General features: G+C 44.0%; 1 protein-coding gene across 3 annotated transcripts in view; it reads right to left on the bottom strand.

Annotated features, from left to right (window-relative positions):
• The window catches only part of BLVRA (biliverdin reductase A), a 72644-nt gene that overhangs the window by 30087 nt on the left and 30089 nt on the right, over window positions 1-12468 (bottom strand). For all 3 annotated transcript variants that reach the window (XM_087429766.1, XM_087430294.1, XM_087430791.1), the window contains exons 3-5: window positions 6876-6997; window positions 4167-4286; window positions 2214-2311 (exon numbers count right to left, since the gene is read on the bottom strand). In XM_087429766.1, the coding sequence (XP_087285892.1) occupies window positions 2214-2311; window positions 4167-4286; window positions 6876-6997 (340 nt within the window). The remainder of the gene's footprint in view (window positions 1-2213; window positions 2312-4166; window positions 4287-6875; window positions 6998-12468) is intronic.

Here is a 12468-nt window from a genome sequence, read left to right as displayed (position 1 = left end):
CAATATGGGCTCCTCAAGGGCCAGGGTCATCTTTTTGCTACCCCTATTATCAAGCCCAATATCTCATAATAATGATAAGTATCATATAAAAGCTGCTTAATGAACATTCTAGTATGAGTTATGAATACTTGTCTAGAAGACAAAGGTCACTTTCATTGTCAAGGACTTTCTTCTTTTTTAAAGCGATTTGTGATCTGTACATATCCACCTAGATTCTGCTCGCTTAAGGAGCTAATACCAGGGCTCCAATATAACAGTGATCCTAAGTATTTTATTCTCTTTTTAAAAAAATTAACTTAAGTCCATATTTTATTCAGACTTCTTTAGTTTTTACCTAATGTGTTTTTTCTATTTCAGGATACCACATTATATTTAGTCATCATGACTCCTTAGGCTCCTGTTGGGTTGGAAAGGTTCTCAAATTTTCCTTATTTTTTAATGACCTTGACAGTTTTAAAGAGTATTGGTCAGGTATTTCGTAGAATGCTTCTCAGCTAAGATTCTTCTGATGTTTTTCCCATGATTAGACTGGGGTTATATCTCGGGGAGGAAGACTACAGAGGTAATGGGCCACTCTCATCACATCATATCAAGAGTGCATGCAACTGACTTCTCACTGCTGATGCTGACCTTGACCAGCTGGCCAAGGTAGTGTCTGTCTGTTTCTCCATGTAAAGTTACTCTTTTTCTCTCCTTTACATATTCACTCTTTGGAAGAAAGTCACTATGTGCAGGACATTATCTTTCTGAAAAAACTTAGCCTGTTATCTTGTAGAGTGCTCCACACTCTAGTTTGCTCAATTTTTTATGGTGTCATTTAATTTTGTTCCTTTTTCCCTGTATTTCCTGTAAATCTCAATTATATGGTTGACGCTGTGTACACCATGAGAGATGGCTCGTGATGTCAGATTGACCCATATTAGCAATCATTTGGTTAGGATGGTAACAGCAGAGATCTTCATTGTACAAGTACATTTTTTCTTTGCACTTAGTAAGAAACGTATCAGGCGTGCTTTGGCGTCTTGTTCTTTGTCCATGGACATCTATGCCATGAGAAACAATACACCAAGGTGATGGCTCCAAAGCTCCCCAATCCTCTTGCTCCCATCAGTAGTCATTCATCCATCTGTTCATTCAACAAACATCGACGGAAGGTCATTTTTACAGTCCTGCACTACTGTGCAAGGCACCTAAGCAGTGTTTAGCTGCTGGGGCTACAGAGGGGAAAGATGGGCTCTGTCCCTCAGGAGCACAGCCCTGTGCTACAGAGAGGCAATCACGAGTTTCAATAAAGTGTGATCAGTCTACACTGGTGATAAACACAGGTGCCTTCTTTGGCAATTTTCATTATAATTATTCACCATACTTTGTTCATATATTAAAGATTTTCAATAGAAAAATGTTCAAACAAAGTGAATTTATGATTTAAACTTCATTTAACTAGCTCCCTTAATCCCGAAACATTCTAGTTAATTGTAGTTGCCTCCATAGAAAGACTTGTGTGGTTACTGTAAAAACACAAAAATCTCTGGAGGGCAGCATGGCTTAGAGGAACAAATATAGACTTCAGAGCCCAAGAGGATTGAATTCAAATCTCCATCTTCCATTTAGTAGTCAGGTTACTAGCTCTGTGATCTAGCACAGATTATTTAACTTCTCTGAGCCATGGATTCCTATACATAAGCTAGAGAAAAACACCTACTTCCAAGGGTTTCCAGGACTAAGCAAAATAACATATAAAGTGCTTAGCAGAGTTCCCAAGCTCCTCGTATATATTTAATAAATGGTATTCATCTTAAGAAACAACAAAAACTACGAAGTATGCATATAAGACAATCAATTACTCTGATTTGGGCATTTTTCCATTAGCAATATAAATATGACATGAATAAAATAAAAACATGACAGTAGTATCATGACACTAGCATAGATAGAAGCTAATTCACATTTTTCATTAGAGTAAAAGAAGCTGATAAGTCTCAAACAAAAGTTTCCAAATTCCCACCATCCCTCCACCCTATAGGCCAGCCCTCCATACATGCCCTTATTTATGGCTACAGTATGGGGTGTGGTTAGAGGGTTGAGAGTCCACAGAACCAGTAACATATCTGGAATAGGGTTAAGTTTTAAAGGTATAAAGATGGGACCATAGAAATCTTAGAGGCAGGAACTCTCAGCAATAGGGTCTGTGCTCTAGACAGAACATACATCACCTTTCTGCTCAGCCAGCTCCCACAGGTCCTTAGCTGCTGCCCAAGACAGTGTCATGGGATATTCCACAAGGACATGCTTGCCAGCATTAAGGAACTGCCTTTGGAAAAAAAAGATAAATACAGAAAAAATCACTTCAAATAAGCCTCACTAAAATGCCCTGCAAGACAGAGAAGAGAATGTTATAAATTCACAAAAGTCTCTGTGTGTATACATGTGATGAAGGAACACACGTGAGAGTCAGGGCCAGAGGATAGGGAGGATGAATTGTACCTCACACTGGTTTCACTACGCTGTACGAGAACGACTTCCTAGTTATGTGCTAATTTGAACATTCAACCATTCATCCAGTCACATATTCAATAGGCACTATTTACCAGCTATTCCAGAGAAGAAATAAAGACACATTAACAGGTAAATTGCATGTTACCACGTAATAGCTATAAATAAAGACTACAAATCCCATGGCAGCTGGCTCTGCCTGAGGCAGTCTAAAAAGAATTCACTAATGACACCTGAACTGGGCCTTGAAGGATGAGCAGGCATTTTCCAGGTGCAACAGGATAAGGGTATTTCACTTTGAGCAGCACATGCACGTGCCTGGGCATTTTATGGGGCTTTGTCCATTGGGGTAATGGTGCAAATTTTAGCATGGCAGGGGAGTGGACTACAGGGAGTTAGAGGGAAACAAAGTCCTAAAAGTAGCCGGGAGCCTGACTGTGAAGGACCTAGAATGCTATCCTCAGAAGATTGAACTTTATTCTCTAGATATTCTAGGGTACAAACATTTATAAGCATGAGAATTACATGATCACTCTTTTAAGGAAACACATGCTGGTGCCAAAGAAGATTAAGGGCAACCAAGGAAAGGTGTTTCTTTCCACGCTAGAGTTGGAGTGATGAAGAGGGAGCAGCTTACTCTGGGGAACAGCATGGCGGCGGCAGCTGTGGTTTAATGTGAGAACCTAGAAGGGAAGCTGAGACTCAGGGAGGCGGCTGGCAGCACCTTGTGAGCTGCCAGGTCCTGGGTAGGGCTCCTCCTTCCAGGCTCACTCCCACCAAAGGCTTGAAGGGCTCCAGGCTTTGCATTCAAAGGTGGGGCAAGGGGACGCATCATTTCTCCTCTTGCTCTACAAACAATGTCACCTCCCGTCTTTGAGGCCACCACTACTTCCTTACTCAAGGCAAAACCACTTCATATTAAAGGAGCTCTCAGAGATATTAAATGATGTTGAAAGCACAAAGGATAAAATGTTGGAAGCTGATCCATTCACTCATAAGTAGAAGATAAAAACAATAACAAACAAACACATAGAGACAGAGATTGGATTGGTGGTTACCAGAGGGGAAGGGGAGAAGGAGGAGGGTGAAAAGGATGATTAGGCACATGTGTGTGGTGATGGGTTGTAATTAGTATTTGGGTGGTAAACATGATGTAATCTATGCAGAAACAGAAGCATAATGATGTACACCTGAAATTTATACAATTTTATAAACCAATGTTACCTCAACAAAAAAAATAAATTAACAAGAAAAAAAGAAACTGATCCAAACTTAGAAAGGACTATGACAATTCACCAAGGCAGAGGAAAGATGTGGGCTCCGTATCCTAAGTTATATGATGAGAAAAGGCAAGCACCATTCAAACTACTCTCAATAAATTTTTTACAAAGAAATAAAAACACTTTAATTCTTAATGTTTTAAATTACAGTGTACTACATAAATATATTAGTTTTACTAAATATAAAATAATTTATATTTTTCATTTCCTTATACATGTATAACCAATAGTTAAGATTTTTAACGTTTTGACAAAAATTTTTAAAGGTCATGGATCCATTGTAATTTTCCCCATTGATTATTAAGACCCCTTTGCAAGATTTCAGCTTGCTCAGTCATTTTTCTAGTCCTGCACTACTGTGCAAGGCAAGGATTGCCTGCACTAAAAACCCACCTGATATAGTCCTCATGGCTGGAGCTCTCACTGCAGATGTAAGCAACCTCAACCTCTTGGCTGGAAAGAGCATCTTCCAAAGAAATCTGCTGGACTTCGTCAATGTGCCCGAGTTCTCGTCTACTTGAGAATAATAGGGAAATGGAACTCAAAAGTAGGCAGAATATTGAATCATTTATTATACCCTTCCTCCCAATAGCTTTTGGAAATGAAGAAATTAATTTCCTCCCTTCCACTTCCAGGGCATTTTCCATCACGGAATGAGAAAAACGACATCAGGGTTGAAGTCAGGGGACCTGGCATTCAGTGCCAACACCACAACTAACAGCCTGTGTGACATGGGAGTCTCTGAATTACATCGTCTCCAACATAAAAAGAACTGATCTCCTTTTATCTCATGAGAAGTGATCTCTATGGTCACTGCCAGCTCCGAGCACTTGGCCAAACACTATGAGTCCCAAACTGAATCCAAATCCAGTACACTAATACCTCTGAGGTGCAAAGTGTTGTGCGAATTCAAGCTCCTTCACATACATCAGGGTTTCGTGACGGTCGAGTGGAAGGTGGGTGTCACTGCCTCCTTGACAGCTGAGCTGACAAAGCCCAGAGAAGCAGTGGCTGCCACAGCTGACCAACAGCAGAAGCAGGACAGGAATCCTAAGCCTTCTGACTCTTACAGAGTAAGAAGGAGCTCCTGCTTGAGAAAAGCTGAGAGCCCTGGCATCTGCACAGCACCTTACTGCAGGGGCTAGAGCAGGGGAGCCTCCTCCAGTGGTGGCTGCCACAGAGGGAACGGGGCCCTCAGCCAGCTCAGAGATCCACCCAAACGGCAGCAGGCAGAGGGCATGTGGGGAAGTTCAGCTGTCAAAGGGTATTATGGGAGGTTTCCTTCTATGGGGGCCACCCAGTCTATATCGCTCAATTTGACCAATACTAATTGTTTGCCTGCTGTGTGCTAGGCACTGTAAGGAAGACGGTAGAGAATGAATTAAAAGTCCTCAGCTCCCAATGAGCTCACAGTCTGGTAGAGGGAGGAAGACACACAGACACATATCTAACAATACAAGACTACCATGAGAAATGTTGTGCCAGGGGTAGAGGTAGGAGATTCAGGGAAGGCAAGGAACACGTAGTTTAGGGTTTCAGGGAAGGCCTCCTGGGAGGCAATAGGACTTGGCAGGCTGGTCATGAAGAACAGGGTGTGTGAGAAGGGGAACACTGTGATAATGGCGGGGTGCAGTAGAGCAGGGCATATGAGCTGGCCTTCTTCCCTCATGACCCGGGTAGTTGAGGAGTTCCCGCTGCGTCCGTCACAGCAGCCAGCTGGCAGAGGACTGGGGCTTAAGGGAAAAGGAGAGGCCCCGCTTCAGCCTCGAGCCAGTGTCGTGCTTGATCCAGCTTCAGGCAGGGGGCAATGGGAGTTACAGTGCTGGCTAATAATAATTTTGATCTTCCATTTGTGTGCAGCTCCCTCAAAGTCTTACTGGGAGGGGAAGATTGACTGAGGACAGATTCCCAGCACTTCTGGGTCTCCCTAGCACCCTGAAGTCCACTTTAAATCCTTAAAGGAAGGGCCAGGTTTCGAGACAGGCAAATTGGAAGAAAGCAGGTCCCATGAATTTTAACACATGAAGAAACTCCCGCACGGAGCGTCACAACAGTTACTTACGCTTTGTGTAAGTACTGATTCGATTTCTCTAAAGCACTAGAAGGCAGAGATGTGCCCAACTTGCTCCCCGCCACATCTCAGCCAACACAGTGCCTATGTCTAGTTCACAATTAGTACTGATGAATGATGTTACATATAGTTTAGCGAGCAGTGTGTGTGTGAGGAGTGGAGGAAGGAGAAACATGGTGATAGTTCAGTTTGGGTTGAGTCATAGGAGATAAATGAATCCCTAAAGAAAAGCGGAGCTCAACATTATCAAAGGGAAAAGAACACACGGTGTTTAAAAGATGGTCTTTGGGGGCCGGCCCCGTGGCTTGGTGGTTAAGTGCGTGCGCTCTGATGCTGGTGGCCCGGGTTCGGATCCCGGGCGCGCACCGAGGCACCACTTCTCCGTCCATCCTGAGGCCGAGTCCCACATACAGCAACTAGAAGGATGTGCAGCTATGACATACAGCTATCTACTGGGGCTTTGGGGGGAAAAGATAAATAAATAAAATCTTTAAAAAAAAAAAAAAAAAAGATGGTCTTTGGAATCAAATAGACCTTGTTCAAATCCAGTTCTTAAGACTTTCCAGCTGTGTGACCTCAGGCAAATTACTTAACCTCTCTGTGGCTCAGCTTCTTCACCTGTAAACTGGTGTTGATAATGGAATCTATGTCAAATAGTTGGTAAGCCTGGTAAGGCCCAGGGCCACTGCATGGATGGCTGTTATGATAACCGATGTAACAACTAACTGGTGCACACTTTGAGCCTTCTCTCAGGCCAGCCACCATGTGTTCGCTGCGCCCCTTCTGTAACTGTCAGGTCCTGTGTTCATCTTCCCTGGCTTTGCCTTGCAGTCCGCTCTAGGCTGACTCGCTACACATCCCAGCTGCAGACCCAGCACTCCTCAGTTCCCAGACCCATCTGAACTTGAGATCTTGTGGGGCTGATCCTGAGCAGCTCTCTGAATGACCCTGGGGAATCTCCGTGTCCAGAGGCCTAGTCCATCACACTGGGCTTCCCATGAACTACAAGGCACAAAACAAATGCGAGGCACCTGGACACGAAGCCAATCAGGTTCAGGAAGGCCGAGGAGGCATGTGGATTCCGCAGGTCCCTTATCCGCACAAAGCCGGCTCTGCCCACGCCAACCACCACCACGCCAAACTTCCTCTCGGGCTGAAACACAAGGGACCAAAGTGGGGTATGAAAACGTCCCGGTATCCAGCAGAGAACAGCGAAACAAAGATGTTTCGGCAGAACCAGTCAGGGTCCGACAAGCTAGGAAAGGAGCCAACCCGGAACCCACTGGAAGCCGCAGGATGTGAGGGTGAGAGGAGACACTCCCTGAAACGCGGCTTGGAGAGAAGTCAGCTCCGCCCAAAACATATTCCTACAGCGGCCCTGACTGTGTCACCCATGGAAAAGGCTCCTTGCATTTGGCTCTCCACTTCTACTGCCACCTCTCCCATGACGAGAGAGTTCCTCTTTTTTTTTTTTTGGTGAGGAAGATCGGCCCTGAGCTAACATCTGCCAATCCTCCTCTTTTTGCTGAGGAAGACTGGCCCTGGGCTAACATCCCTGCTCATCTTCCTCCACTTTATATGGGACGCCACCACAGCATGGCTTGACAAGCGGTGCGTCAGTGCACGCCTGGGATCCGAACCAGCGAACCCCGGGCCACCGTAGCGGAGCGCGCGCACTTAACTGCTTGCACCACCAGGCCAGCCCTGAGATATTTCCTCTTTAAGCCATATCCAGCCCCTGGTCTGGTACCCGGTCCTCCCTGGACCCCTCCTCCAGTGGACATGCGACTCTCATAGAGCTGGGAGTCTTCAGAGGCCACAGCTGCTCAGTGAGATGCTGGCAGAACAGCAAATGGGCAACCATGAGCTGTCACCTACTCAGGCTCCTCACTGTGGCTTTCCAGCCAACTTCACTCCCACTCTCCCGTGGTAGTTCACGGAGTATTGAGGTACACTGCTGGCACTGGAGGGAAAAATCAAGTTAATCTTTTAAAGCTATACAGCAACTGACTATAATACAAACTGATAAGAATTATCTCTACACATCCCTTAAACCCGGTTCCTGGATGTCTCTGAGCATAGACTCTCACCTTTGCTTCACCTCTGCTATCTGGTCATCGCCATTTCCCACTGATCCTGCCCCTCTTCCTGTGTCTACTGCTCTCGTCTTGGCCCAGGACTTCCTCGCCTCCTGTCTGACGATGTAATAAATAACCAACTAGTCTCACGGCTTCTAATCTCACCCTGCCCACGGGGGTCCACACGCCTGCTGGACCAGGTGCTTAAGAGGAGAACTGACTAAGTCCCTCCCTCCCCTGTTAAAGCCACCATTTTCCCAACTGTTATGGACTGAATGTTTGGGTCCCCCCAGAACTCACACTGAACGAACTGAAGGTTGAAACCCTTTCCCACAATATGACAGTATTAGGAGGTGGGGCCTTTGGGAGGTGATCAGGATTAGACGAGGTCACGAGGTAGGAGCACTCACGAAGGGGGTTAGTGTCCCATAAGAGTCACAAGAGCCTGCTTCCTCTCTCCCCTCCGCCTGCGTGAGGACACAGTGAGAAGTCAGCTGTCTGAAACCCAGAAGAGGGCTCCACCAGGACCCGACCACACTGGCGGCCTGATCTCGGACTTCCAGACTCCATAACTGTCAGAAACAAATTTCTGTTGTTTACAAGCCACCCGTCTGTGGTAGTTCCTTACAGCAGCTCAAACTGACTAAGATTCCAACTAAAAAAGAAAAACATCCAAGTGCAAGTTCTTGACCAAACATATGAGGCCTTCCACGACTTGGCTCCTGCCCGCTTCTCCAGCATTACTGAGGGGTTTCCTGGAAGCCAAGAAGTCTGGAAAGTGTCTCCAGCCTTGGCTCACACCAGCCTTGACTGGCATATCTGACTGCAGCTGGGCCCTGGGAGGAACAGCCCTCTGTCTTCAGTCTTCCAAGACTCCTGAGAGTGCCCCTAACTGGCCACTTCACACCTAAAAGAGAGCTCTGGGAAGGGTATTTCCAGGCGTCTCTTCTGAGTCCGGGACAGTGTGGGAAGGAGGGCCACAAGGCCCAAGTGACAACAGGCAATTCAGCCCACTTAGTACCTTTTGAGTGACAAGGATAGTTTTTTATTTTTATTTTTTGACAGTCTCATGTACCAAAAAGCAATAAGATAGTCATTAGAGAAATCTGTACAGCCAAAACACACATCCCTGATCAAATATTTGTTTGTTCTTTAACCAAGAAAAGGAGACAAGCAATCTCCTTATTAGGTTAAATAGTCACTGCATTTCTAAGATTAACTATTGAACTGCTACATTCCAGATAACAACCAGGAACATAAGCTTCTAGCTTCAAAAGAGCCACAAGGTTAAGAAACAGCTCCATTATCTGTAATAAGCCAAACTGCTTTTTTCCATTTCGGTAGTTGATACAAACTTGCATATAAAACCTGGTTCACACAGTGTCAGACTGAATGATGAAGTGCTTTCGAGTTTGGTTTAGACAACATTCCCTTGCAAAACTGACACACAGGGACAAACTATGGGTGGAAACACTGATATCTTAACAGTTGAGTTTCTATTCAACTGGGAAATAGCTTTATTTTTGAGGAAAAGGACTTGCTACACCATTTTTCCTGAGCCTCTCTACATTTTACATGAGACCTCTTCAGCATGTTCTGAAAGGAAACTGCAATTCAAAGAGATGAGGACTTCTGGTTTTTCATTCTACACGTAAGGAGCCATCCTAACAATAAGTAAAAACCTAACAGACTGAAAAATCAACAACTCTTCCAGAATCCTTGAGAGGTGAGGACACAGGGCAAAGTGCTGCCCCAAGACTGGAGAGACAGAGAATACAGAGAATAACAACTTACTGGAAAGAAGACTCATGAGCGAAAACCACCTCAAGAACCAGTGCCGCAGTGAGAAAGCCTGAACCGTAACTGATGAACTGCTGGGGGTTCAGTGTGGACAATTCTGAGAGTTCAACACTCCAGGGACCCAGTCACGGGGCTGGGAGGGGATCCCTCAATTCTGTGAGATTTACCTCCAGGAGCTTGACCAGTTCCCACAGTAAATATTGGAGAAATTTCCCCTCTTGCTTCCAGCAAGGGGAGAGGGAAAAGAGTCCTTGTGAAATATGCCAGAAATGTTCTTAACAAGGCCTGCCCTCAGGGGAAACTAGTTAACTAGAGCCTAACCTGCTGGAGTATTATCAGAGCCTAACTGACCTCAGAGAAAGGAAATACCCAACTCTAGCCCACTCTCGCCATCCTCTCCCACCTAAGGATGGGGGAAAAAAACCAAAAAAAAAAAAAAACACTTGTGAAGTTCATAATCCAGAGGCACAGGCTCACTGAGAGAGGGAGACCTAATCACTGGACTACAGAACGCTTCCCCTCTCCTACACCGCACACCACATCACTAATGGCCTATTTACAGCAGTTCCTTTTACACAGTACCTCATGTCTGCCTATTAAGAAAAATGACAAGACATACCAAAAGGCAAAAAAAACAGAATTTGAAGAGACAGAGCAAGCATCAGAACCAGACATGGCAGGGATGTTGGAATTACCAGACTCGGAATTGAAAACAACTATGATTAATATGCTAAGGGTCTAACGGATAAAGCAGACAGCATGCAAGAACAGATGGGCAATGTAAGCAGAGAGATGGAATCCTAAGAAAGAACCAAAAAGAAATGCTATAGATCAGAAACATGTAACAGAAATGAACAAAATCTTTCATGGACTTATTAGTAGACTGGACACAGCTGAGGAAAGAATCTTGGAGCTTGACGATACCTCCAAAACTGAAAAGCAAAGAGAACAAAGACCGAAAAAAACAGAACAGAATATCCAAGGACTGTGGGACAACTACAAAAGATGTAATGTATGTAATGGGAATGCCAGAAGGAGAAGAAAGAGAGAAAAGAACAGAAGAAATATTTGAAATGATAATGACTGAGAATTTCCCCAAATTAATGTCAGACACCAAACCACAGGTCCAGGAAGTTCAGAGAACACCAAGCAGAATAAATGCCCCCAGACAACGATACGTAGGCCTACGTTTTTCAAATTACAGAAAATTAAAGATAAAGGAAAACATCCTGAAGGAAGTCAGAGGAAAAAACACCTTACCTATAGAGGAACCAAAATAAGAATTACATCCTACTTCTCCGCAGAAACCACACAAGCAAGAAGAGAAATGTGAAACTGATGACAACAGTGAATCCACTTTGTACCCTGGACCCCATCTTGTTAAAAATATGAAACTGTGCTGACCTTGCTGACTTGCCAAAACGGAGTTATTTGCTGAGAAAAGACTTTCTGAAGGACTGTGCAAAAATATACTTTTTCTGCAAGCAACAAGATGTCCTTGAGTAACCAATAAACTGTGACATAAATTGACCCTCCCTAACAAACAACTGAGTAAATGCTCTGGGCTCTCCTTTTTGCTGATAAAAACTCCTAACCTTCACTCCTCAGGGGGACACTTGCCTGGCTGCTGCTGAAGCCTGTGTTCCCTGAATTGCAATTCTAAGACCCCCCAAACAAACGCTCTTTTTTTGTTTTGCAGTTGCCTCTTTTTTCTAAGTTGACAGATTTAAAGTGTTGAGAGAAAAAAACTGCCAACCTAGAATTCTACACCCTGCGAACTTATCCTTCAAAAGTGAAGGAGAACTAGAGTTCTCAGACAAACAAAAACCTGAGAGAATTTGTTGCCAGGAGACATGCCCTGCAAGAAATGTTAAAATAATTTCTTTAGAGAGAAGGAAAATAATATAGGTCAGGAAATCAGATCTATATAAAGGAAGGAGGAGCGTCAAGGAAGGATTGAGTGAGGGTAACATAAAAACTTTACTTTTCTTACACTTAATTGATCTAACAGATAACAATTTGTTCAAAATAATAACAGCAAAGTACTCAATTATGCAATATTATGTATATATCTTATGTATGTATTTATATGCTTATGTATGCTTATAAGTGAAATAAATGACAGCGATGATACAAAGGACAAGAGGAAGGAATAGGATTATTTTGTTATTTTATGGTACTCATACTACCTGTGAAGTGGTATAGTTGTTATTTGAAAGTGGACTTGGATTAGCTATAAATGTATATTGCAAACTCTAGGGCAACCACTAAAAAAAGTAAAAAAAACAAAACAAAACCAATATGCTAAGAAAAGAGAGAAAATGGAATCATATACAATGCTCAATTAAAATCACAAACGGTGGGGTCCAGCCCAGTGGTGTAATGGTTAACCTTGCATGCTCTGCTTCGGTGGCCCTGGGTTCTCGGGTTCGGACCCCAGGCGTGGACCTATGCACTGCTCATCAAGTGCACAATGAGACACACGCTCATGCTGTGGCGGCGTCCCATACATAAAAATAGACGAAGATGGGCACAGACGTTAGCTCAGGGCTAATCTTCCTCAGCAAAAAGAGGAGGACTGGAAATGGACCTTAGCTCAGGGCCAATCTTCTTCACCAAAAACCAAACAAACAAAACCCACAAATGGCAGAAAAAGAGTGGAAGACAAAAACAGGAACAAAGAACAAGGGCAACAAATAGAAAATAGTAACAAATATTATTCCAACTATATCAATAATCACTTTGA

Source organism: Ceratotherium simum, chromosome 1 (assembly GCF_057802395.1).
Source record: "Ceratotherium simum simum isolate JZ-2026a chromosome 1, ASM5780239v1, whole genome shotgun sequence".
NCBI classification, from domain to species: Eukaryota; Metazoa; Chordata; class Mammalia; order Perissodactyla; family Rhinocerotidae; genus Ceratotherium; species Ceratotherium simum.
This window is presented reverse-complemented; position numbering and strand designations above follow the sequence as displayed.